This window comes from Festucalex cinctus, chromosome 19 (genome assembly GCF_051991245.1).
Source record: "Festucalex cinctus isolate MCC-2025b chromosome 19, RoL_Fcin_1.0, whole genome shotgun sequence".
NCBI classification, from domain to species: Eukaryota; Metazoa; Chordata; class Actinopteri; order Syngnathiformes; family Syngnathidae; genus Festucalex; species Festucalex cinctus.
Genome location: NC_135429.1, coordinates 2,173,922 through 2,200,711, shown reverse-complemented (window position 1 = coordinate 2,200,711; position 26,790 = coordinate 2,173,922). Strand labels below are relative to the sequence as shown.

The 26,790-nt window shown below is 41.9% G+C and overlaps 2 protein-coding genes across 5 annotated transcripts; one reads left to right on the top strand and one right to left on the bottom strand.

Annotated features, from left to right (window-relative positions):
* Positions 1–804: 804 nt before the first annotated feature.
* vars2 (valyl-tRNA synthetase 2, mitochondrial) lies at positions 805–24,509 on the bottom strand. 4 transcript variants are annotated; one of them, XM_077506251.1, is made up of 31 exons: positions 17,091–17,576; positions 16,901–17,000; positions 16,602–16,794; positions 16,287–16,368; positions 16,059–16,159; positions 15,804–15,931; positions 15,620–15,686; positions 15,433–15,530; positions 15,265–15,346; positions 14,039–14,158; positions 13,609–13,717; positions 12,696–12,784; positions 11,889–11,979; positions 11,618–11,745; positions 11,393–11,496; positions 11,096–11,177; positions 10,933–11,009; positions 10,670–10,757; positions 8,753–8,846; positions 8,502–8,572; positions 8,298–8,423; positions 7,617–7,721; positions 6,065–6,133; positions 5,888–5,966; positions 5,579–5,709; positions 4,329–4,481; positions 4,010–4,237; positions 2,684–2,795; positions 2,364–2,560; positions 1,509–1,658; positions 805–1,124 (listed from the first exon to the last, which is right to left on the bottom strand). In XM_077506251.1, exons 3-31 carry the CDS (start codon positions 16,779–16,781, stop codon positions 993–995), a joined length of 3,273 nt encoding a protein of 1,090 aa, XP_077362377.1. In that variant the 5' UTR covers positions 16,782–16,794; positions 16,901–17,000; positions 17,091–17,576; the 3' UTR covers positions 805–992. The 4 variants fall into 4 exon arrangements, with proteins under 4 accessions (XP_077362377.1, XP_077362378.1, XP_077362376.1 ...); XM_077506252.1 differs by lacking the exons at positions 16,901–17,000; positions 17,091–17,576 and adding an exon at positions 24,392–24,509; XM_077506250.1 differs by having other exon boundaries at positions 16,901–17,575.
* Positions 17,278–25,841, top strand: ppp1r11 (protein phosphatase 1, regulatory (inhibitor) subunit 11). Its single transcript, XM_077506255.1, has 3 exons — positions 17,278–17,780; positions 23,860–23,968; positions 24,428–25,841. The coding sequence occupies exons 1-3, from the start codon at positions 17,703–17,705 to the stop codon at positions 24,610–24,612; spliced, it is 372 nt and encodes a 123-aa protein (XP_077362381.1). The 5' UTR covers positions 17,278–17,702; the 3' UTR covers positions 24,613–25,841.
* Positions 25,842–26,790: the final 949 nt, after the last annotated feature.

Genomic DNA, 26,790 nt, shown 5'->3' with positions numbered 1-26,790 from the left:
GCCCACAATTTAGAGGGAACAGCACATTAATCAATTAATAATATAAACATAACATTATGGCAGAGCTATGTAGAGGTGGTCATCCAGCCACAGCCATAATACAAGTGGAGGTGGGTGGTGGTTACGTAAGTAAAGAAGCAGCGTTCGCAATTTGAAAGCATTAAAGCTGCTCTATGGAGGAATTTGCCCCAAAATATCTTTTCAATATCTTTTATTTGACCGTTTATGACTCGACACCTTCTAATTATCAGATTATCACCTTAGCCGTCCGTTCACAATGGGTGAACAGCTGCCAGCCTCTGCCCAATAGTTTTCAGGTTGAATTTCCCACATTATCAGTTTCATTTTTTCAGCAATATGTGGCAGTTGCGATTCAAAATTCAATTTCATGCATTGAGCAACTTAAAAAGATGTTTCTGTCATTGGGCTTCTTGGACAGGCAAGCCTCAAGGCCAGATAATGGCATGGTGTAACTCATATGCTATTTAAGTAATCAAGGACTTCATGTTAATGTACTGTAGTTTGTATATGGGTTTAAAATAATACCGTGGGCAACAATCAACAAATATCCAACAATATTACATAAATGTGTTAGTTAGAATGAATAAACTAATGTTATTGGAACCCAAAAAAAACCCAGTTATTAATGTGTCTGATTTTTCTATTCAAGCACTCAATAAGTACCGGAACAAAACCTCAACTCCCAATATGGTGGCCAGAGGCTTTTCTAGGGGTGTGTGAATTTACCACATCAGAATTACATCTTCCACAATAAATGATATACAGAATCATATAAGCACAGTCTGACATTTTCACTCTATTTTATTGTGAAGACCAGTTCGACCATTGGACAACACCATGATGCGTTCACATAAACACATAATCCAAATGGCGTACATGGACACCATTGTGAAAATGAGAATAATAGTTTTAAAAATATTACTTATATACTACAATCCTTTCTATTATGCCATGATTGTGATGATGTGCCCTCAAGAACTTGGTGTATGACACTGATTAAGTGATACATCATCTTTGGAATAGCTGCTGTTGGAACATTCCGTCATTTGCAACACCTTAAGCTGGTCTGCAATAGTCTTCAACTCCTGCTGAAAGGCTAACATCTAAAATTCAAGAAGAGTGGAAGGAGTTACTAAAACACAGAACATTTTGCACATCTTAAAAAAAAATGAATACACTCTTCATCATCATCATCATCATCAATTATTCTGGGTTAGCATGTGCACCATTAAGGAAACATTTATTCCATATACTGTATACAAACATCTACTGTACATTTACGAAAGCCATTACTAATGTTTTAGTAAGGGTAAAACAATAGTTTAAACTAAATCAAAAATACTGTTATTGGTCATTTTCATAGTAACATGAGCAGTTTCTGAATTTATTCATGTAGGCAACAAGAACAAAAACGCTGTTAGCTTTGTTATTTTTGTAAATAACCAAGCGCCAATCATGTCTTTCCCTGTGATCTGCCCAACGCTTACCTTACTGTCCATCTGCTCCCTGATGTGTGCTGGGACTTTGGTCAAGTGGTCCGGAGATTGGATTTTGCGGAGGATCTCATCCAGCTTGGGGACAAGCTTGCTTCTACGTTGGGTGAGCTGGGCCACTTGTTTGTTGACGCTCACGGAACTCTGGGGGGAATATTTGAATGGATAATTTATTTGTTTATTTGTTCTCATACAATTCAGAAACTTTATTTATCCCATGATGGGGCAATTAATCACGAAGGGCAAAACCGACCACATACCACAAGAATTCGCACACTCATTCACACACGTAAGCTTCTGTGAGTGAGTGAGTGAGTGAGTGAGAAAAAAAAATAAAAAATCCATGCGTGCTTTCAAATTGCCGCGGGAGTGACGTCACGCAGCCCACACGTTCGCCCGGGCCCGTTTGCGACACCCCCCCTCTGCGATTGGCTGGAGGGATGTAAACACTGTCTTTCCACAGAAACGTCCCGCTGTTTACAAAACAATCACAAAATGACAAAATACAGGCTGGGGGGGTGGGGTTTAGGATGAAATCACCAACAAAGATGAACATAAACCCAGATGTGTAGACTTAGAAAAAGTTAAAGTGTGCACATCCTGTATTTAAAAAGTGCATTTTCCTGAGTGAAACCGGTATACTGGGCTTTTAAACTCAAACAAAGTAAATAATATGATATCCTAAGATGATGTAATGTGAAAATATTGGGTGAAAAAAGGACACGTATAACTGAATGTTGCAGAAATTGCTCGATTCCAGCAGTGGACATCATCAACAAAATACGTAGTCACAAATACCATCATTTCTATACTGGTCAGTGTCATTCGAGATAAAATATTGATTACTACCGGAAGAGGAAGATGCAGCTGACACGTGTGGTCCACAACACCTACAAGGCAGCCTTTTGGTGGGGGAGTGGTAGAGAAAGTGGAGAGAGCTTCTTCAGGACAGTAGATATTGAAGCGGGAAACTCGGCTCAAAGTCCAAACAGTAGATCCAAAGTGAAGGAGAATCTGGGCCTGATTGGGTGAACATACCACCCATACTGTAAAGAGGACATAAAAAAACATTAAATAAGATTTTCCCCAAAAATCTGAACATAAATAATATTTTAGGACCAATTATTGCCTTTGTTGATGTTGGAAACTGCTTACTAGTGATTACTTACTATCAGGCTTTTCTTTGGTCAAACCACACTGAGCCCGAAGTGAGCGAGCCACTCGAATCACTTCCTGGACCAGGAGGAAATCTCTTTCCTCTTCTGGGAAGTGCCAGTGTTTCTGGCAGGAAGGAGACAAAATAACAACATAAATTTGTTTGCTAATGCTGTGCAATTTTCAAATACATTTATTTTTGCCACAAAAGCTCCGATGTGTAAACAAATCCCCTTTCTTTTTTTTTTTTACCAAACAAACATATCTCACAGTATAGCATATCAATAATCATAAAATGAACCCACAGCTATCACTTTTTGTAGGTGTAAAAAGCAGGATTATTGAATTTCACATTCTATACTCTTCAGCAAAAACTAGGCAGAGCTTGAAAAAAGGCCCGCTTCACTCTTTTTCTTTCAAATTTACAGTGTTCAAGAAAATGCCGCCATTTAGTAAACTCAATCATCATCATCATCATCATCATCATCAGTAAAATAGTGGCACCATGAACCCAGAACCTGTGTGTGTGTGTGTGTGTGTGTGGGGGAGGGGGGGGGGGGGGGGGGTACAGAATAAGATGTGCTTCTCATATTTTGACCTTCAAAATGTACACCTAAAAACAATATATTAAAAAAAAACTGCAAATATAATATATATTTTTTTATCAATCCACTAGTGCACAACAACGCATTGTACACGTTAGGGGTGTCACACCTTTGTTGCTTATGAAAAAAAATATAAAAATAAATAAAAATAAAAAAAAAAGATACAGCAGCATTGAAAAAAAAAAAAAAAAAAAACTAACTGAAAGTACATTTTATGCTTGCAAAACTAACAAAAACACTAAAACTAAAATAAAAAAATGTAAATAAAATAAAAATAAATAAATAAATAATAAAATAAAATAAAAACAAAAATGCAAGTAGGAGTGCACCGATTGATCGGCTGGCCGATTTATCGGCCCCGATTTCTTTAATTTTGGAAGCTCGGCGATCGGCCGATCCCTTACAAAGAAAGCGATCTTTTCCACCAATCTCACCTCCCACCTCAGAGGTCTGAAAAAGTTAGCCACTGTATTCTTCTGCTGAGATGAGTACCGTAATAGGACTTTCATTTTTATTTATGACAACTACTTCATGCGCATTTAACATTGCTTATTGTAGTTGTAGTATGTGATGACTATTTTCAATGAATCTGTTACAAAGCTTCTTATGAATTGAATTTGTTTTAATAGAGTCCAATATCTAGTAAATCATTACATGAAGCCAGAAGCACATTTAAGAAAGGAAATTACAGAACATATTTTGGTTTGTACGGTTTAGAAGAAGTAGTGGCGGTACCAGTTGAGACGAGCGGGGGTAAGGCTGGAGACACAGGCTCCTCTGAGCTGCAGCTTCAGTTCTGAACGGCTGGAGTCTCTGCCACAGTTCCTCAGTAAGGAACGGCATGATTGGGGAGAGGAGAGTCAGAGACGCACTCACACAGTTATAAAGAACAACGATTGCTGCTGGTCTCACTTTCCTCACTGTTCCTTCATTTTGTTTCAGTAGAACTGGTTTCACACTCTCCTATAAGACATGCACACACACACAGATACAAGGGGACATGACAAAACATATTTCCCTCTTTGCGGGCAAATGTGCCCTGTGTGTCTCTTACCATATAGACGTCACACAGATTGTGGACCCAGAAGTTGTACAAAGCAGCAGTGACCACGTGCAGCTCATATTCTTCAAAGGCTTTCTCTACTTGTGCTACTGTGCTGTATAGTCGGGAGCAGATCCACCGGTCCATGCTGCTCAAATCAGACATCTAATGATAAATGGATAAGCCAGAAGCTTAAAAAAAATAAAAAATAAAATAAAATCCTTGAGGATACAGTTCTGTGGTGACCCCAGAGGCAACAATTTTCTACTTTGAATGACTCGTTTAGGGACATATTAAAGTATTAACAGTAAATATTATCCGATTAATGTAGTCCTCCATCAAAGCGTACTGATGAAACAGAATCTTCGAACAGTATGTCCACACTACTCCTCTTAATTCCTCCTATGCTAGCTTTCTGTTTCCAGATATTGATAGTACTGACCTCCTGGGTCGTGTTCATTTCATTAACGAAAACTAAACTAAAATATTTTTGTCAGGTTTGTCAACACGCATTTTTCACCGGACTAAAACTAGACTCGACTAAAACCCTCATCAATAAACAATAACTGAGACTAAATAAATATGCATTTTTGTCAAATAATGAAAACGAGACGAAAATGTAATTCACTTAAAACTGGACTAAACATTCTGAACTTTCTAGTTCATGAACAAAGATGGGGCTGGCGTGGGCCGCTCTGCTGGGTGAGCTAGGCTGGGTAGCGCTCAGGAGTCATCAGGAACTGCTGGTGCTAGCAATAGTGGTGTGCTGGGCTGAGCCAGAATCGAGGCAAAAATTGCTTGAAAGCAATGGGCAGAATGCAAGCCAATCTACTCTTCTGGAAGCCACAACATGTGTAAAAGCTGGTCCGAGGCCTGCTGGTGGTGTCAAGGAACCGACTCACCAGTTCCAAATGACTGGGACGAGCCGCAATCTACACACGGACATTCAAGACGAACTGAGCGAGCGGTGTCTGGGATAGTATGGGATGGATAACGATAAAAATCAATGACTATTCTAAATAATGTATATGACTGATGCGTTATAGTAATGGGTCGATGGGGACGGGTCTCGAATAAGCAAGAGATGTCTTGCCGAACCAGTGAATGTGTCATTGAACATTAAATTGACTGCATGAAATAAAACGTATGTAAATAAATGCTTTCAGCATTCCCACAACTAGTAATAATACTGACTAAACTTAAAAAAAAAAATGCTTTCTATCTTTCTCAAGTTGTTCAACATGTGCAAAAGCTGGTTGTACCTCCTCCAGGTTCTCCACTGGGGTAGTGTTGTCACCCAGCACGCCGAGAGTAAATCTCAGCGTCTGCCACATTTTATTACAGAAATGTCTGCAGCTCAGGACCTGAGATATTGAGAGGCTGATGTCTTCTCCTAAAATAAAAGTAAGAAATAAGACACATACCTGTACATTGTTCCGACAAATATTACAGTGCGCTGACTGTCTTCCTATGTCAGGTGTGATGAGCAGAAATGCAGCATCTCTTAAACGTGCTTCAAAAATACTTTTACTACAACTGGGAAATAAAAGTGAGGGTTAACAATCACTCACCCGTCATTTTGTGAGAGCAAAGGGCAAATCTCAGAGCATCGGTTCCGCACTGAGGGATTCCCTTCGGGAAGTCTTTGCTCTGAGGGAAGCAGATGCAGTGGTTAGATAGACGAGGAGGGAATGAGCACACGCGCTCAGTCAGAAAGGAAACACGAATAAAGAGCGAGGGGATCTGACCTGCGCGTCCATGGCAACCACCTGTTCCCTGGGGTCAAGGTTCCCCTCTTTAACTTTCTGTTGAAGTCTCTAAGAGGAAAAAAAAAAAAGAATTACAAAGAGAGACGTTTTCCTATCTTCTACTATCAGATGTCCTGTTTACACACATGGACAAAATTGCTTTTCCTTCCATTAAAAAAAAAAGAAAGAATCAACTATCCTTATTGGAGGATCCATGACCTACGGCTGAGATAAAGTTTTCTCGCACTGCACAGCACATTTTTCTCCTGAATGCCTTGGTAGTCTTGAGGTTCTTTTGAACCCTGCATTCCTCCAGAAGCCTTGTGGCTTGTATATATGCATTTGAGCAAATTCCAGTCTTGTCAGTTTTCAAGTTATTTCAAGTTATGACCACTGTGGGGTTTTCTTTCTTAAGAGGAGGGCATTTGCTGGAGCACCAACAATTTATGTTCTTGTGTATCAATTCCAGTTAAAACATTCCAATACAGAGCTTTTTTTTTTTTTATATCGTCGCCATCTTAATTTAACCTCTTTGACTGCCAAAAACGTTTAATGACGTATTCTAAAATCCTAATGAATGCTGCCAAAAACGTTAATTTACGGTTTTTACGTTTTTTTTTTCTTTCTGTCTCTCTCTCAATGGGCAGCGCGTCTTGTGCTGCGCTGCCTTGTCACTAAACAAAAAATATTAGTGTCAAAGTCACTGTTGTGCAAAAAAATGTATCTTTTCACAAAAAGCTTGTTTTTCTTATAATATGTTTGTATTTTCACTTATGTCACTCCAATGACCTCATTTCAAATGGTGATTACTAAAGAACGGAATAAGGTAGAAACATACTTTTTTTTCCTCATGAAAGAACGGAATCCAATCTTTCATATGGTATCCACCATATTTATGTCATCATATCGCACAATATTCTGTTTGCTTTGAAAGATGTTTGGCAGTCAAAGAGTTAAAATAATTGCCTCAGTATTTTTTTTGCCTAAATTCTCTACTCATGATTGAAATAATTCAATTTTTTTTGTGTTTCCTGAAAAATCTGGGGGGGGGGGGGGGGGGGGGGGATAAAGACTTGATTATTTTAAGAAGGTGTCGATATGTAAATTCAGTATGTTTTATTGCTGGTCTACTTTAATGAAACATTAAATAAAAAGGAATCTTTAAATTGTCTTTGCGCAACATGCTAACCATCTATCATGTAAACTTGTCAAATGGACTTTGTTCAGTAAAGAAGTTGTTTGTTGTAAATGGATTAACTCCAGTTATATGTACCAATGTTCAGAAGTTGTACAATCACATATTACTACCTTCATCTTCCTCATATTGGCTACTTGTAAAACAAAAAATCCAGATGTTTACAAACAGATTCGTATCATTTATGAAATTAAGAAAGAGTTACCAAACCGCTGACCTTTGACTTGTTAGATGAACATGATAATGATTACACAATGGAAAGTAAAGTAGGACGATAAAGTTGGTCATTTCTACAGAGACTAAAACACAACTGCAAGACAAAAGATAGGAATGACGGAAAAAAAAATTGTTACACACCTCCAAGGAAACTCCATGTATAACATCCAAGGGGTCGATGACATTTCCCAAGGATTTACTCATTTTCCGCCCATGTTTATCCCTCACCAGAGAGTGGAGAAGAACCTTAGAATCAAGAAGCAGAAATAACGTGATTTATTTTTTTTTTGTATTATTTTATTTTATTTTTTTTAAAGAAGGGGGGGGAAGCTGTACATATTACCTTATGAATATGGAACATGTTAACTCATTCAAGCCCAAAAATGTGTAAAAACGTTTTTAATACTTTGTCATTCACTCCCAAAAACGTGTTAACATATTTTTGTTTTTTTTATGCAAGAGCATACAGAAGGCTTTGATGCAGCTTCTGACATGAAGAGGTGGCTTAAAGCAATGAGAGTTATTAAAAACACGGCCAGCAGGTGGCAGCAGAGTATAAGAGATCAGTCTGGGCCAGTTTGCAACAACCTCTGTTTGTCAGCGTTTTCACCAGGAATGTGAATATTGATGAAACTAAGCTATATTCTAACCTGTGATGAGGAAATAGTTAACAACAAATCATGGCTCACCTGTTTTCTGGGTTTGGTCAGCAAACTGAGCCAGGATTGGTCGTTACCTACTTCCTACCGGTATCGGAACAACACTAGTATTTATCCTTAGATTTGAAGGAAATCAAATTTGAGCCACTCATCGTCCCAGTACCTGTTTAAAAGGCAATTGGCCTGTCAGCTCCGTACCCAGCATTACCATCCTCGCCACCCAAAAGAAAATCAGGTCACTGCCCGTCTCCAGGATGGAGTTTGGGTAAAAGCGCTGAAAATCTGGAGTCTGGAGAAGGAGGGTGTGGTTAGAGTCTAGAAAATCAATGATGTCATTCATGATAATGTGCTGCTGGAGACGCGGTACCTGTTGAGGCCAGCCCAACATAACGAAAGGAAACAGCGCAGAGGAGAACCAAGTATCCAGGACATCAGAGTCTGACCCACGCGGCGTGCACACATACAAAAAGATGTAATATTAAAAAAAATAAAAATTACCACAATTTCTCCAAACCAAATGTTTTTCACAATTTTTTATAATATACGCAACTTCTGAGAATGAAAACAGAACATTACATTCCACAAAATGCGGATTTGGGATTCAAGAGGTTGGCGTACCCCGAGTCAAACTGAAGTCCTGTGGGTTCACTCCATATTTGACAGTGGCTCTCTGACGAGCCTCATCCTCGTTACTTCCCCACACCCATTGGTCCTAACAAAAACAGAAACAATATTTACACTTTGGGCTGGGAAAAAAAAACAAAAAAACAATAAAATATTTTTGAACCTCAAATAAATTTCGAAATCATTTTTCTTTTTGATACTATACCGTACACACCCACCAACCACAACTTAATGACCACTTGCCGAATATAATTATATGCAATAAGGGCAGTATCAAATGTTTTGCCTCTACAAAGAAATAATTATAGAGTTCACTTTGACCGACACTGTTAGATGTATGCATTTAACCATATGTTTATTTTTTGTAGGTGTAGTTTGCAGCTGCCCATAATTGTACTGCATCATACTAAAAACTGCTCCAAATATGTTTGACTCTCCAATACTTTATGAGGTAAACCAAAATACAGCGGCGCCTTGAGATAACAGTTGAATTCATTCCGTGACCAAGCATGCAACTCAAATCCCTCTGAACTCATTTTTCACATATAAAATGAATAGACATGCCATTGATTTGGTTCCTACGTCTCCAAAAACTAACAAAAAAAATTGTAATGTGTTTTTTAAAGAAAAAAATAGAACTTTATAAAAACAAACTGTAATAGCATAATTAAATAGATTTTTTTTTTTTTTATCTAATAGCTTTTTGCCTCATTCAATGCATTTAATTCAATGCACATTGTACTACTGCTTGTCTTGGCCTGCTGGGGGCAGTATAAGACAGACAGATACATAGATATACAGTACTTTTATAACAATAATAATACATGGATGTCTGGACCTCCCAGCTTGTGTCAGCTCATCCTAAAGAATATATAATAGTAAGTACTGTTATAATGAATGTCTTTAGATTTTAGTTATTTAAAGGGTTACGCGGCGGACCCCTGCATAATCGTGGTTCAGATTAAGTGAGTTTTTTTCCCCTCAATGTTTTTAAAAATATTTTCGTGAACAATTAATATAATTTTATTTTTTTTGTCAAAATTGCGGGGAGTTTAAGAGAAATGTATCTTTTTTTTTTTCTTCTCTCAAAACATTTATAATGGCCGTCAATTATATGTGGATTTGGCTATTCACCAGCCAGCCTGGTCCTTGTACTGTCTATGCCGGGGGTGTCAAACATACACACATCTTAAAGTTACGGTTTGTTTAAAAAAAAAGTTTGTTTTTTTTTAAATCATAGACCAACATAAATGTGTTAAATATGACACAAATTCAATTACTGGTAACACAAATACATATGACAGGGATTAACGTCCTTATAACTTCATTAACTGTGCCACACAATGCATTCTGGGAACTATATATATGCAAAACAGGTAGATTTAACACATCCGGAACTCATACTGGCAAAGTGTTGCCGCGTTTCATTTGCATTCGTGTTATTTTTTTTTAAACAATAGATTCAAGTTGAGCTCCGTAATTTAGGGCTGGCCCAAAAATCACAAAAATCTGCGTATAATTGACGGCAATTGTTTTTAAGTTATATACCATTATTTTACCGATTTGGCCCACTTCCTCCATGCGGCTCCTGAGCTAATATGAGTTTGACACCCCTGGTCTATGCGTTTCTCATTACGTGCACTAGCATTAATTAAGCTAGCAGACTGTGAGATTATGCTTTAAATATATATATTTAAAAAAAAAAAAAAAAGTGGAATTCATCTAGTTTTAAGTTCAGTTTGACAGTTAAAAAAAACAAAAAAAACAACTGGGAGTTTAAGTGCTGTTATTGTGAAGTGAGTTTACTATACTTAAAAAAAAAGAAGAAAAAAAATCACAAGTTAGGTCACTCATATCTCAAAGCACTACAGTTTTACACATTAGGATGCTGTCCAGTTAGCAAAGGCTAACCTCTTGTTTGTCAGAAGAACGATGAAACTCCACCCTGTAAGCGGGGATCTGATGTCCCCACCACAGCTGCCTCGAAATGCACCAATCACTGTAAAGCAAACAGAGCTGCATTGTTCACTCCCATACAATGAAACAAGGATGCATTCATGACAAGAATCGTGTTATTTCACACTCATCACAGAACAATAGATGACACTCATTTCAACAAAAGTTAACTTATGTGAATGTTGTAAATGTGAGGGGAAAGGTCAGCGTCAGCCTACCTGATGTTGGACAGCCAGCTGGTCCATGTTTTCGTGTAAAAGTGAGGGATGATTTCCAGATGACCATCCTCAACGGCCTGACAATGAAAGAGTGAGTCATACAGAGTGTTTCAGCTGTCAACCACCAACAACACATCACATCATATCATATCATATCAGTTACCCGTATAGCTTTTTGAGCCATTCCGTGACAGCGGACGAACCACTGCTTCTTTAGAAGAGGCTCGATCACGTCTCCTGAGCGGCTTAGACGTGGAAAACGATTTCACAAAAACATTTGCTTTATTACAGCTGCATCTGTCAAAATGCGATTTAGCTGAACAAGTATTAGAACATGAATACATATATTGATAAATCAATATTAATATTTTATAAACGAATATTTATGTTACTTTTCACATTTTTTTTTTTTTTTATCCAGTGGTTGTATTAAATCAAGCAGTTGCCGGTATCGGTTTACCTGCAGATAGGTAAGGCCATGGCGTGCTCTTGCTTTCCTCTGAACAGCTTTTTCTCAGCCAGAGCATTTACGACCAGTTGTCTGGCGTCGAATCGCTTCACTCCCTTAAAATATCCAACAAGATATTTTGTATGAAATGTAACAGAATAAATCACCTCCAAATATATTCCTATAAAACCTTTTTTTGAAGGGAATACGACATGAATGACAGTGAAGTTCATGCACCTGCAACCATTGTCCACAGAGTGGAGTCATCTTCCCGTCTCCTCCAATCACAGTGAGGCGTGGCAGAGCATGCCTCTGTGACAACAGGAAGTCTGCGTGGTCATGAGCAGGAGTAACCTTTACTGCACCTAAAGACATCAAGTTAGCTCAGCAAAGAGGTCAACAGAAATCAAGAGTTTTTTGCCACATAAACTTGAAACATGGCGACTGCAGTGAAGCTATGATAAACCGCTTTATGTTCTTGGGACTGTGTCTAAAATAGGCAGTAGACCTGTGCCGAGCTCCATGTCCACAATTTCATCAGTGACGATGGGTAGCAGTCTGTCATGAAAGGGGTGGCGGCATTGCTTTCCATGAAAATCCTGGAACAACAAATAATGATCATTCAAACTAAATTTAAATGTTATTTTTTCTTTCCACATTTTTGATAGAAAAACACTTACCAGTACTAAAAATACATTTATATGTCAAGAATCAACACAGTTTCAGTGTTTTGACCGAAAACTGTGGGTCATAAGAGTTTACAGTTATTTGTGTCATGATTTTAATCCATTGTAGGAGTAATTGTAAATAATAAGTTATCATACATTTGCTGCAATGAAGAATGCTTTTGCTCTGCTCCGCACTCACATTCACACAGCATAGCTATATGTTTTCTTAAGAGCACAAGAACAAGAACGTCTAACTTAAGTCCACCTGTTGTCTGTTTTGAAATGATTGCAAACTTGACCCCATGTACTCAGCAATCTTCCACTCACATGCACACACGTAGACAAACAAGTACACTGTGTTCCAACTATGCATTGCGTTTGCATTTTTAGGATTGCATCACCCATGGTAACTAGGGGCGTGGAAACCAAATAAAAAGAGAGGGTGAGGAGAGGATTTTTTTTTTTTTTTTAAGAGAGTGCAGTAGTGAATTGTAACAGTCAGTTCATCTCCTCTCTCGTCTTGAACTGAGTGTCTTCTCTCCTTTTTGTGTCATGTTTAATCGATGTCATGTCCCAATTTCACCTCTTTGAGTCATTGATTTATCCAACATTCCAATGCATCAATATTTCGATCAAAAGATTCTAGCCTGGTATCGAGGATCGTCAGGGTGAACAGCTACGGCCACATCTCCCAGCATGGTCTCTGGACGAGTTGTTGAGACCAATATTTCTCCACCTGGATGGTTTGAAAACGACAGAACACAAAACGTGACATCTGGCCTTTTAAGTCATTTGCCCCCCCCCCCCCCCCCCAAAAAAAAAAAACAACAACAACAACGTATAAATACGTTCTATTTAAAATGTTTGAAGTGTCCCAACGACATATTTATGTTTTTTTTATGCTAGAGCATACAGAAGGCTTCAATGCAGCCTCTCAACTGCAAAGAATGGTTGAAGAAATGGTAGTTATTCTACAAACGGCCAGCAGGTGGCAGCAGAGCAAAAGAGATCAACCAGGGCCATGTTGGAAAAAAAAAAAAAAAGTTCAATTACTCACAATTCCAAATAGATTTGTGAATAATGATAAAACTTAGCTATATTCTAATACTAATTGCTGCAAAACGGAAACAGAAATATACTTTTTTTTTCCCTGATGAAAGAAGAGACTAATCTTTCGTTTGGTAGGTTCCATGCTTTTATAGCAATAGAACACAATATTCTGTGGGCCTTGCAAAATTAGTCAAACTCCAGTAAAACAGCCGGGAGCGAACGGGATTGCGAAATGTGAAAATGGCTGGGAGTGGATGAGTTAATAATTCTATTTTTGGGAAATTAAATTTAAGGTGGGGTCTTCCGTTTTCACTCAGGAAAATGCACTATACAAATACAGGATGCATACCCATGAACTTCTTCTCAATCTACACTTCTGAGCTTCTGTTAATGTGTGGTGGTGAGTTTTTCCTTTGTTTTGCAGCAAGCTGCAGTCATGTTGACAAGAAAATGATTCTCATAAAACACTGAGTCGTCCAAAATGACTCCCCCATCAACACTCATACTCACCGTGACCATCGATTGGGTATGCAAATGTGAGCATGGTTCCAAACTCCACTTTGTGTTCATAGCTCGGCACAGACAGCATAGTTTTCCCAGATAGTTCCTTCGAATCAACCTAACACAAAATACATGCGGTAAGAAATTTTGACCTATTTTTTATTTTTGAAGATGAAAACAGTCATTTGACTCTGACAACCATTACGATTCCAGAGCTTTTAATGCAATCTTGCGGTCACTAAATGGATTGATTTGCAGGCCATACCACAGCAACAGGAAACATAATATATTAATGGGCAACCATTAGGTATAATACATATGTAGACTGTTTTTTTTTTCCCAAGTTTGCACAGCCGCAGAGTAGCTGTCAGCACTAAAATGTTTTCTTCTTTGACAACACTGTGCATCAACTGTGCACAGAAGGTACATATTTGATCACCTCGATATCTGAGATGGCGGACTCCAGAGCACAGCTCCAATTGATGAGACCGTCTGAGCGATAAATCAGGCCAGCGTCACACAGACGCACAAAGGCCTCAGTTACTGCTTTACTGAAACCCTTGAAACAAGAGAGACAAGAAGATTATTCATCAAAATTTTATTAGGAAACAACGTACTATAATTCCATTTTTAAAAGTAGGATTCCATCCGAATCTGAGCAATCCTTATTTTATGCAGTTTGAATCATCTTTCAGTCACTGCTTAAATGTCTGCCAGCCTTTCAAAATTCAAGCTATGCGCTTATTAATGCACCATCCATTTTTGTTTGTCTAAGCCAGGGGTGTCCAAACTTTTTCATTTGAGGGCCACATGCAGAAAATCAGAAGGACGCAAGGGCCACATAATGTTGTGAATTTAGTCAGTTTTAATTACTTTTCAGGGTGGTTCTGTTACTTTTTTATTAGTTTTAGTTCTTTAATAAATGTTTAGCTTTAGTTTTGTTAGTTTCAGTATTAGTTTTAGTTTTTGTGTGTTTTTTAATGTGTATTACTTGTGCGCAATATTTAAAAAAACACCATCATTATCCCAGTTTATATCAAAATAAATCTACTAAAAATCACATTTAAAATCATCCCCAAAGCCTCATATATTAAATTAATTACCAAAGACTAAAATGAATGACATTTTTGCTGTAATTATAGTTTTATTTTAGTTCGTTTTGTAAACATAAAATGTAGTTTCAGTTAGTTTTCTTTTTTTTTAAAAAAGCATCTTCGTTTTTATTTTATTTTGTTAATGAAATTGTTTTTTTGGATTTTATTTTTTTCGTTAGTTTTAGTTAACTAAAATAACCTTTAATAGCACCTGTGTTTTTCGACACCCTCCCTTCTTACTTTGACCATCTCCAAACATTTTTGTTTTTATTTGATTTGAACTGAGTCAAATGCCATTTTTAGCATACGTCGCGGGCCACTAAAAAATGGACGGCGGGTCGCGAATGGCCCCCGGGCCGTAGTTTGGACACCTCTGGTCTAAGTTGATCTGAACAGATTTCCAGATTTTGATGTAAATTTGAGTTACCAAATATAGTTCATTCCCTATAAAAGAGCATTGTGAATCGAAGTAAATAGAATCTACATGCTTGCAAAACTAAGGAATAAATAAGTAGAACGATTACCAATCAGTAGATTCTGTTTTATTCAGTACAGTTCAAATATGTCTTACTTTATCCATTGTGAAACAGGCTCTACTCCAATCCAAGGAAGCACCGAGTTTCCTCAGCTGGTGATATATCTCATCTCCTTTCCTAATGCAAAACCAGTACGAACATGCATTCAGAAATGACCGCACAACAAGTGCAGTATTATACTCGCGATAAAAAGGTAGACTTACTCATTTTTCCATTTCCAAAGCGCCTGTAAAAACTCTTCTCTCGTCAAGTCTTGCCTGTGCTTCCCTTCTTTCCGAAGCAGCAGCCTCTCCACCACACTCTGATTAAAACATGTGTGAAGATTCAACAAAAGCCAATCTTAAATACTGAATTATGACAAACGAGGGAGGAGAAACGGAACTGCTTTACCTGTGTTGCTATACCAGCATGGTCACAGCCAGGAACCCATAGTACTCTTTGGCCCTGCATCCTTCTCCTAGTAGATTGAACAAAGCATAGAGTACATCTGACCCATTGTTTAGCCAGCAACATTATAATCATAGCAAAACTAGCTTAAAAAAGGCAACATTCTGAATCTGTTTTTGGTATTTACCATCGAACCAAAGCATCTTCTATCGCTACAGTCAGAGCATGGCCCAGATGCAGAGTCCCTGTCACGTTTGGTGGCGGTATACACAAAGAGAAGTTCTTATCCACAGCATGAGATAACTCATGAACATCCTATCGAGAAAAACAACACGTCATATCGTGAATAATTCCGCAACCAAAACTGACACACACCTAACTAAATGTATGTTTGCATACACAGCATTTCGGATGTCACAAACATGGTGTTTTGATATCTCACATGATACTCGGGCCTGAAGAATCCCTCCTTCTCCCACCACTGATACCAGCTGGATTCCACATAATCTGGGCTGTATGAGGATGGGAATGGCAAGCTTGTGTCTACCAAAAACACATTCATTCATCAGTATGAACCTGTTTTGAGTGCCCCAGAACGACGGCGACAACAACAATAAGTTACAACATGAAATGACACTGGGTGAGTGCGGCGTGAACTGGACAAACTCACCTTTCTTTGCCCCTGGTGGTGTATGAGCAGTGTAGAGAATTCTCTCTTTCTCACTCCATTTGATAACGTCTTCTTCACCAGTCTGGAAACAAAACCTCACAGATGGAATACAAAACTACTGGTTGTACAACTAAATTACTCGATCACGGGTTTCGTAGGATGAATGTGAAAAGGGGCAGGGGCAGTCAATTGACATATAAGTTGTTGACTCCCAGTGACTGTTTAAGTGGTCTGATCTGCAGAAGTCCATATAGGTATACTGTATATTTCACTATAGCTACTGCGCACATTCAGGTTAATGTCATTCATACTTACAAGGTGTTGAGTGGCTAATATGGCGTCCTCCCTCTGTTTTTTCCGCTTGTGTTTTTCAACTTGAAGACGAGAATGTAAGCTTGACTTGGCGGATAATGATGAAGGCTTGCACGAGTTACTGGAACAGAGCCTGACCGCTTCTCTCCCCGCGAGACGATGAACAGGACCTACCCTCCACATCCTCAATGACAAGCTATACACGGAACAGGAATAATATTTTTACTCTCAATGACTGGTGTCATTTGAAATGAGGAAATGAGAAAACAAGAATACGTTTTCAATATCATAGCTGTGTTCACCTGAGGTTGCTTGTTTTTCAAAGTACTGTGAGACGCTTTCGACGACCTTTAAATTCCTCTTTCTTATAAAGCCCGCATTTCTTTAATTTTATTAGTTATGCTTTAAAAAAAAAAAAAAAAAAAAAGTTAGCATAGTCCCGTGATGAACATGCCATTTCAAAATATTTAGCAAGAAAAATAATAAAAATACAATTGTATGTCAGCACGTGATTGTTGTTTGACGACGGTCTGTTTTTCATCACGGACGATGGGAACTCCGGAACAGGAAATCCCTGCTGTCCATCAACAAATATCTTCCCTCATTGTTTTCAAAAAACAAAAATATACCACGCACAGCACACAGACACAAAACGGAAATAGATTAACCTGTTGGGCTTCAGAGTAAAATATTTCCAGCGTACAGTTTTAAAGGCACAAGTCAAATCCAAAACATTTTTTTTTCTTTTACTAATGAAAACGCGTAAAAACGTAGAATAATATGCTTCATTTCAATCCCAGGTACATCTTGATTTATATTTAGAAGTTAAAATTATGTAGACATTCGACACTATAATAATACATTTCCGTTTCGAATCTTGCTATTGGTGATTCCTGACTCTTGACATATTGGTTGGCCACATCCCATTCCAGCGGAGTGCTAAAGACCTCAAATCAGACTTTCATTAACATTTCCCCCGTGTTTTTGATTTTATTTATAATTGTCTTTTATTGTTGACGCTTTTACAATAAGCCGTAGACAGCGGTTGTTAGAACTCCATCTTCAAAGTTAGCTGACGCTCGCGTTAGCAAACGAGCTCCAGGGATGGCGGAGGTTCCGGGGACGTCAAGTGAGACGATAACTGAGACTGTTCAAACCAGCACACCGCCACCGCCTCAGCAGGTAAACCACTTAAAAGACGTCTCGTGAAGACGTTTAGATTCTGTTGAATGCGCTTTAGCGGCTAATCCAGTTAGCCACTTCCAGTTACTTAAAAAAGGCCGCTCTTGCAAGTAACGTAAATACGTCAAATGTTGATCACGATAATAAAATTGATTCGTTAAGCACACAGAAGAATGCCACACTATACGTAATACAACGTACAACATTTTGAGTCTTTTAGCTCAGAATCGAATATTTTGATAGCGTATACTGGGGCAGTTTATGTCACAATCCGACATAAGGCATTTTTATGGCTGTGTGACTGACAAGGCGAGGACAAGTAGGACTCAGACGCAGGCGTAAGGTAGGCCACCAAGGCAGCAGGTTTATTTCCGGCCAACAAAGGTCTCCTCTCAAACTGAGAGGAGAACAGGGAGGGGAAAAAGTGGAGAACAAAAAGCGCTCCACTAGGGAGGAAAAAACAGGCAAAAGGTACTGGGGACAACAGAAAGCGCTCCGCTAGGGAGGAAAAAGGGCTCAAGGCAAAAGGGGTAACTAAAGGCGCTCCAAAAGGGAGGAAAAGGCACAAAAACAAGGCAACAACGCTAGGCAACATGAACGAGGACATAAGGACTGAGGACGCTTCCATGCACTGACGGTGACACTTCGGCACTGAGGGGAGAATGCAGCTGGCTTTTATTGTGTGGGTTGATTGGTGGCAGGTGGTGATAATCATGAGCGGGGACCGGTAATGAGTGAGCGGCAGGAAGGGCAAGTGACCTGGGGTGAGAGGAGAGTAAGGATTTCAAAGTAAAACGGGAAACAGAGACACAAAAATAAAAGCATGAACCGCCACGCCTGGTGGCGGCGTGACAGTACCCCCCCCTCAACGGCCGGCTCTTGACGGCCCAGGAATGTCAGGGTGTTCAGCATAAAAATCATCAATTAAAGAGGGATCAACGATGAACCGGGAGGGGACCCATTGTCTTTCCTCCGGGCCGTACCCCTCCCAGTCGACTAGGTATTGTCTTCCGCGGCCCCGATTACGCACATCTAAGAGTTTCCTGACCTTGTAAACGGGGCCGCCTTCAACCATCTCTGGGGGGGGTGGGTCGGGTTCGGAGGGCACAAGTGAGCTTTCGTGGACCGGCTTGACTTGACTGACATGGAAAGTTGGATGAACTCTGAGGGATCTTGGCAGGCGGAGTCGAACGGCGGCGGGACCTATGGACTTGGTTACTGGAAAAGGCCCCACAAAGCGCGGGGCCAACTTTGGACATGGTACCTTGAGCCTGAGGTGTTTGGCTGATAGCCAAACTCGCTGGCCTGGGCGGTATTCTGGTGCCGGTCTCCTCTTCCGGTCGGCGGCCCTCTTCACCCGGTCTCCCTGGCGTTGAAGCGCCGTCCGGGCCGCCGACCAGACCTTGTGGCACCGACGGATCATGGCCTTGACCGAGGGGACCGTTGCCTCCTCTTCCAGTTCGGCGAAGAATGGCGGATCGTAGCCGTGGACGCATTTAAAAGGGGTGAGACCTGTGGCAGATGTGGGCAAAGAGTTGTGCGCGAGCTCGACCCATACTAGATACTTGCTCCAGGTTGTCGGGTTCTGGGAGACGAGGCATCGGAGACCGGTTTCGAGCTGCTGGTTCAGCCGTTCTGCCTGCCCATTGGCCTCAGGATGGTACCCAGAAGTCAGGTTAGCTTTGGCACCTAGGGCTTTACAAAATTGAGTCCAAAAACGGGAGACGAACTGTGGTCCACGGTCGGAAACGATGTGTAAGGGGAAACCATAAAACCTGAATATGTGGTGGATCATGATGTCGGCTGTGGTCTTGGCGGATGGGAGCTTGGTTAATGGGATGAAACGAACCATCTTAGAGAATCTGTCGACGACTGTGAGGATTGTGGTTTTACCCTGGGATGGTGGTAGTCCGGTCACAAAATCCACTGAAATTTCCGCCCATGGTCTGGATGGGATTGGTAGTGGCTGGAGTAGACCCATCCGGGACTGGTTTGACGTCTTGTTGCGGGCACAGGTAGGACAGGCAGCTACGTAGTCCTTGATTGTGGTCTCCATTGCCGGCCACCAGAATCTCCGGGCGACAGCATACATGGTCCTGCGGACTCCAGGATGGCAAAATAATCGTGAAGTATGGGCCCAGTGTATTACCTGGGCCCTCAGTTCCTCAGGCACAAAGAGTCGGCGTGGTGGGCATGACGTGGGGGGAGTGACGTTCCGTAGTGCCTCTTTGACGTCGTCCTCAATTTGCCACCTCATGGCCCCGACTATGCAGTCCCGGGGCAGAATGGTCTCAGGCTCGGCTTCCAGTGGTTCGGACTCGTGAATTCTTGACAAAGCGTCAGCCTTGACGTTCTTACTGCCGGGTCTGTAGGTCAGAGAGAAAACGAAGCGGTTAAAAAACAAAGACCATCTGGCCTGTCGAGGGTTGAGTCTTTTGGCCTGGCGTAGGTATTCCAGATTTCGGTGGTCGGTCCAGATCACGAAGGGGAGTTCGGCGCCTTCCAACCAGTGTCTCCACTCTTCGAGAGCCACCTTTACAGCTAGGAGCTCCCGATCACCGACTGAGTAGTTGCGTTCTGCTTTAGATAATTTTCGTGAGAGGAAGGCGCAGGGATGTGTCTTGCCGTCCTCCTGACAACGCTGAGACAGTACTGCCCCAATTCCAATACTCGAGGCGTCCACCTCCACCACGAACTGGCGTTTGGGGTCAGGGACTCTGAGGATTGGCGCATTGGTGAAGCGAGCCTTTAAGTCCTTGAATGCTCTTTCTGCTTCCGTGTTCCACCTAAATCGAACCTGTGGGGAGGTCAAGGCGTGCAGAGGGGCGGCAATGGTGCTGAAGTTTCTGATAAATCGCCGGTAGAAGTTGGCGAATCCGAGGAATTGTTGCACCTTCTTTCGTGAGTCCGGCGTGGGCCAATCTCTCACGGCGCTGACCTTGTCCGCTTCCATCTCCACTTTTCCGGGTGACACGACGAATCCCAAGAAGGAGATGGTGTTGACGTGGAACAGGCTCTTTTCTGCTTTCACGTAAAGCCGGTGATCCAGCAGGCGTTGCAAGACTCGGTTCACGTGGTTTCGATGGCTCGTTAGGTCAGGAGAGTATATTAGTATGTCGTCCAAGTAAACGTACACGAAGTGATCAATAAAGTCCTTTAGTACCTCATTAATCATGGCCTGAAAGACTGCTGGTGCATTGGTGAGTCCGAAAGGCATGACGAGGTACTCGTAATGTCCCCGGGGCGTGTTAAAACCAGTTTTCCACTCATCTCCCTCGCGGATCCGGATGAGGTGATAGGCGTTGCGGAGATCGAGCTTTGTGAAGATTCTAGCTTGTTGCAACTGGTCAAACACAGAGGACATCAATGGCAATGGGTACCGGTTCTTGACCGTGATGTCATTCAAGGGGCTGTAGTCAATGCATGGGCGTAGGGATCCATCCTTCTTGCTCACAAAGAAGAAGCCTGCTCCTGCAGGCGAGGAAGACGGTCGGATGAGGCCGGCTTTCAAGGATTCGTCAATGTAACTGTTCATGGCTTGGCGTTCGGGTCCAGAGACCGAGTACAGTCTCCCCTTGGGAATGGTTGAGCCGGGAATCAGATCGATCGGGCAATCATATGGGCGGTGTGGAGGAAGAGTCATGGCTTTGGTCTTGCTGAAGACCTCCCGCAGAGGGTGGTAGCAGGAGGGAACAGTGTGCAAGTTCGGGTACTCTTCTTGAGCCGGTGGGACGAGAGTCACCTGGTGAACCTGGGCTGTGGAGTTTCGGGGTGCGGGTTGTTCCAACCTGTGAGAGCTGCAGTCTTTTCCCCACTCCAGCACAACTCCAGTGTTCCAGTCGATTCTGGGACCATGTAGACACAGCCAAGGGTGTCCCAGAACCAAAGTAGGGGAAGCGGCGTGGAAAACATGGAAACGGAGAGTCTCGAAGTGAGGTCCGATTCGGACTTCCAGAGGTTCAGTAATGTGGGTGATTTGGAAGAGCTCCTTGCCATTCAGCGCTCTAGCCAGGATGGTCAAAGAAAGGGGTTCGGTGGAGGCTCGTATTTGCTTTACGAGCTCCCAGTCCATGAGACTTTCGTCGGATCCGGAGTCGATGAGGGCTGACAGATCTATGGTGACATTGTGGTGGATTATCTGAATTGGCGTAAGTCTGTGATTCTTGGCGGGTCGGGGTGACGGAGGACTCACCGGAGAGTGAGCCTTTGTGGTGCAGGATTCCACCAAGTGCCCAAGACCACCACAATAGTAGCAGCGGCCCTCTCGGCGTCGGCGCTGCCTCTCCTCCGGCGAAAGCCGAGCCCTTCCCAGTTGCATGGGTTCGTCGCTAGCGAGGTCCACCTCTCCTGGTTCCGGTCGGGAAGGAGCGATGAATCGCGGCCTTCTGGCCTCCGGTGTCCGCGTCCAGGGGATAGGTTCCTCCCTCCTTCGCGGTCCGCCGATCTTGGCCAGCTCCTGGCGACGATGATCGGTCCGGATGGTGAGGGAAATCAAGGCGTCCAAGTCCGCGGGGAGCTCTACGGGAACCAGAAGCTCTTGAATGGCAGGTGAGAGTCCTTTCAAAAAATGGTCGTGAAGTGCGATGGCGTTCCAGCCACTGTTCGTTGCCAACGTTCGAAAGCGAACTGCATAGTCGCTGACAGCTTCGTTGCCTTGCTGAAGTCGGCTCAGTGCTCGTGCCTTCTCTCGGTCATTGTTTTCTGGATCAAAGACTTGGCGCAAAGCGATTTGAAAGTCCTGTACGCTTTGGCAGACCGAGGAACCCCTGGCCCATTCCGCGGTCGCCCAGGTTTTGGCCCGTCCCGTCAGGTGAGACAACATGAAGGCCACTCGGGATCGGGCGGTGGGAAATGCCTGTGGTAACTGTTCGAAATGAATGTCGCATTCCGTGAGGAAAGTCTGACAGCGTCCGGGTTCACCGGAGTATCGTTCTGGGGAGGCCAGTCTCAATCCTACCCCGGTGAATGGCGTGGTCGGTGCAGAGAACTCAGGGTGAGGAATCTGTCCAGTGGGAGCTGGCGCTTGACGCCGTGAAAGGCTTACCAGCTCGTGGACCTGGCTGGTCAATTCCTCCATCCGGGACAGCATGGTCTGTTGGATCCAGTCCTGGTTGTTGAGCCGGGCCTCCTGGCTCTGCAGTGCGGCCTCGACCGTGCCTGCTGGGTCCATGCTGGCCGAAGTGTACTGACAAGGCGAGGACAAGTAGGACTCAGACGCAGGCGTAAGGTAGGCCACCAAGGCAGCAGGTTTATTTCCGGCCAACAAAGGTCTCCTCTCAAACTGAGAGGAGAACAGGGAGGGGAAAAAGTGGAGAACAAAAAGCGCTCCACTAGGGAGGAAAAAACAGGCAAAAGGTACTGGGGACAACAGAAAGCGCTCCGCTAGGGAGGAAAAAGGGCTCAAGGCAAAAGGGGTAACTAAAGGCGCTCCAAAAGGGAGGAAAAGGCACAAAAACAAGGCAACAACGCTAGGCAACATGAACGAGGACATAAGGACTGAGGACGCTTCCATGCACTGACGGTGACACTTCGGCACTGAGGGGAGAATGCAGCTGGCTTTTATTGTGTGGGTTGATTGGTGGCAGGTGGTGATAATCATGAGCGGGGACCGGTAATGAGTGAGCGGCAGGAAGGGCAAGTGACCTGGGGTGAGAGGAGAGTAAGGATTTCAAAGTAAAACGGGAAACAGAGACACAAAAATAAAAGCATGAACCGCCACGCCTGGTGGCGGCGTGACAGTGACACCCAGATTTCATGACAGTCCGCACCTTTTGTGGTGAATTGTGATGTATTTCATCTGGTTACCATTAGGCCCGTGATGGTAAACAACCTACAACCTAGAGCAGACTGGTCACACGTTCATAGTCACAGGTTGACACCGATGGGCAATTCTTCATTTACGGCAACCTAACTAGTTTTGGATGTGGAAGGAAAATGGACAACCTGCAGAAAACCCACACAAAATTGCAAGGAGGAGGGCCTGGGTTAACATTGTGCAAAATGTGTCAGTGATTACATCAGGGGTATTGATCAAAATGATTACTTTTGTCAACATTCTGTATTTGTGGCATGTTTCCAGGAGGGACGTAGTCTGACAATCAAGCTAAGGAAGAGGAAAACCGAGAAAAAGGTGGAATGGTCCAGTGACACGGTTGACAATGAGCACCTGGGGAGGAGGTCTTCAAAATGTGAGTCCTTAATTCGTTGTTAGTTTTTTTTTTTCTGCAAAACGTTTATGAATACAGTTGGGCTTAATTAACAGTGTGTTTTCTAGGCTTTGGGACAAGCGAACTCGTTCAAAATATTATCTGTAGGGATAAACTGGACTTGATCTCATTTGTCCGAAATGACTTGGCTCTAGACAGAAATGTACATTTACCAATCACAAAAACGAGAGCTGCCAAAATTAATCGATCATCCAATTAATCAACAGCTATTTTGGTAATCAGTTAATAATTTAGCACCATTGTTTAGAAACAATGACCAATATTTTTCTCTATTTTCTCACATGTTCTGGATCAAACCAGTAATTGAATCATTTCCAGTCACACCATGAATAACATTTAATTTAACAGTTGTATATCTGACTTGTTTTTTTAATGAAAGCTCACCTTGATCATCGCTAATCCAGCACGCTGTTTTTTCAGGCTGCTGTATTTATGAGAAGCCTCGACAGTTCGGCGAGTCGTCCTCCGAAAGCGAGGGAGATGACGACGACGAAGGGTGTGGCAGCGCGCACTGTATCCTGGGCCACGGGCGACGGGATCACGGACAGAGGGGGGGCGGGGGACCCACGGCGCCCCCAAAGTCTGGAAGGTCACATGCTCACTAGGTGGGCCTTTTAAAGGGGGGCGAGTGGCAGGGTACCTGGATGGAGGGAGGGGTTCTTCATCGCAACATTAGAGACGGTTCATGCTACCTTCCACACATCTGACTTGAACCATCGAGCACACAGAGCCCCAGATGAAAACGTGTAAAACAGAAAAGCGCCATATCGCGACAAAAATATCAAGAGAGTCTCAATAAACACTTATTTGTTTTAATTTGGATTGAATTGTCATAAAAAAAAGACACACACAAAAACTGCCATTAAGTTTGATGTCATTTTTCAGACTTAAATCTGTGGAAGGCAGCATGCAAGTTAAGACTCATGAAGATGGAAAATACTGTAAAAATCCTGTTGTGTATTTTGCGCTTGCTCATACAAAGATCTACTACAGCAATGGGTTATGTTGTTGCTCTATATTCTAAAGCAAGGGGACTGCATTCTGAAGTAGTAATCACGCATAAAATACGTAGAGTATGAATATGGGTGGATGGAATTATGCGCTTTTCAGGAACACAACGGTGCTTTCTGTGGCAAATGGAAAATTTACAATACAAATAAAAGGACCATCTTTAACTACTAAATCGTTGTACCATTTCGGTATGCAACATCATTAGGGAAAGCATAATTATTTGTTAAGGAAGTAGTTTGACGTATGTGTGGAATTGATTTCTAATTAATGTGCAATAATGAAACATGAGATGGAAACTCCACATTATTTCGTGCAGTTTCTTTTAAACTTTGCAGTCTGGAATGTGAACACCGTATTAATATTGGAGTGAAACTTCATAACATTAAGTTCTACAGCATGTTTTTTTTTTTGTTTTTTTGTTTTTTATAAAACACCTGCATTCCACGGATAGCCTAAAGGGTGATAATACTTTTTCTGCTGTGTCGTTGAGATTGCATAATTACGGATTGTTCTCAGAGGTTTCCATGAGACATCCATTTCCGTATGTTAACAAAAGAAGACGAGCGCTGAAGGTGCATGGCCCAAGCTTTGCGCTCTCGTGTCTTGCGTCTGAGACAACTCGCTTCACTGAACATCACGTTCTCGGGCTCACGCGCGCTTATTTTATTCAAACATTTCCTGTATTATCATACAGTCCATACTTGCCCACATGCACAGCGATACGGTATGTACAGTAAAATGGTCTTGTTCTGGTAATGCACATTTCTGTAAATACAATTAAGCATAAAATCCAACTGAATGTGAATTAAAGTTTTGAACTGTGTTTTCTATGTTGTGTTATTACTAAATAATACATTTTATAAGTGCATAAAAGCATGAGGACAAATTTGGAGTGGAACTTGCGGAAGAGAAGGCAAATACTGTCAAGTACAAAAGACAAAATGTACAACAAAAAGTACAGATATCGTTTAGAAGTCACGTAATTAATGAAATCTGGCATGATAATGTGGGATGTTTTTTTTTTTTAAATTAATGTAACTAATCAACTAATGCTGATGATGTCTGCACAAACCTTAAGGATTCTTCTCTGGGGCCCGAGCTCATCTGAGATGGCATGACACAAAGTGGAAAAGTGTGCTGTGGTCTGACGAGTCCACACTTCAAATTATGTTTGCAGACCATGGACATCCTGTCCTCTGGACTTAAGAGGATTGTTATACGCACAAAGGTCTCTGATGGCTTGCGGGTGTGAGTTACCGTGACATAGGTAACTCGCACATCTGTGAAGGCACCAATGCAGGTTTTAGAGAAACATATGCTGCCATCCAAGCAACATCTTTTTCAGGAACATACCTGCTTATTTCACCAAGACAATGCCAAGCCACAACCTACAACAGCATGACTTTGCAGTCAAAAAGTGTGAGTACCAGACTGGCCTGCCAGCAGTCCAGACCCATTTCATTGAAAATGTGTGGCACATTATCAAGTGCAAAGTACACCAAAGACGTCATACTGTTGAGCAACTGTTGTACATGGGGCATTTGTAATTATGTAAACACCTTTTAACAATTGATCAGATTTTCAATTTGTCTAAAATTAACTCATTCACTGGCAGCCATTTTCACTGCAGCAACCCCCTTAACTCCCGGCTGTTTTACTGGATTTTGACTGATTTTTTCAAGGCCCACAGAATATTGTTCTATTGCTATAACAAACATGGAACATACCAAAATAAAGTTTAGAGTATCATCTTTCATCAGGGAAAAAAAAAA

What these genes read in the sequence shown, in the direction of transcription:
- vars2 (XM_077506252.1), bottom strand. Translation starts at nt 16,781, where the DNA reads ATGTGGAGGGTAGGTCCTGTTCATCGTCTCGCGGGGAGAGAAGCGGTC. An exon ending in CCTGTTTCACAATGGATAAA is followed by an intron (nt 14,159 to 15,264) that starts GTAAGACATATT and finishes TCTTGTTTCAAG; the next exon opens with GGTTTCAGTAAAGCAGTAAC. An exon ending in ATCTGTGTGACGTCTATATG is followed by an intron (nt 4,238 to 4,328) that starts GTAAGAGACACA and finishes CATGTCTTATAG; the next exon opens with GAGAGTGTGAAACCAGTTCT.
- ppp1r11 (XM_077506255.1), top strand. Translation starts at nt 17,703, where the DNA reads ATGGCGGAGGTTCCGGGGACGTCAAGTGAGACGATAACTGAGACTGTT. An exon ending in CACCGCCACCGCCTCAGCAG is followed by an intron (nt 17,781 to 23,859) that starts GTAAACCACTTA and finishes GCATGTTTCCAG; the next exon opens with GAGGGACGTAGTCTGACAAT. An exon ending in GGGGAGGAGGTCTTCAAAAT is followed by an intron (nt 23,969 to 24,427) that starts GTGAGTCCTTAA and finishes CTGTTTTTTCAG; the next exon opens with GCTGCTGTATTTATGAGAAG.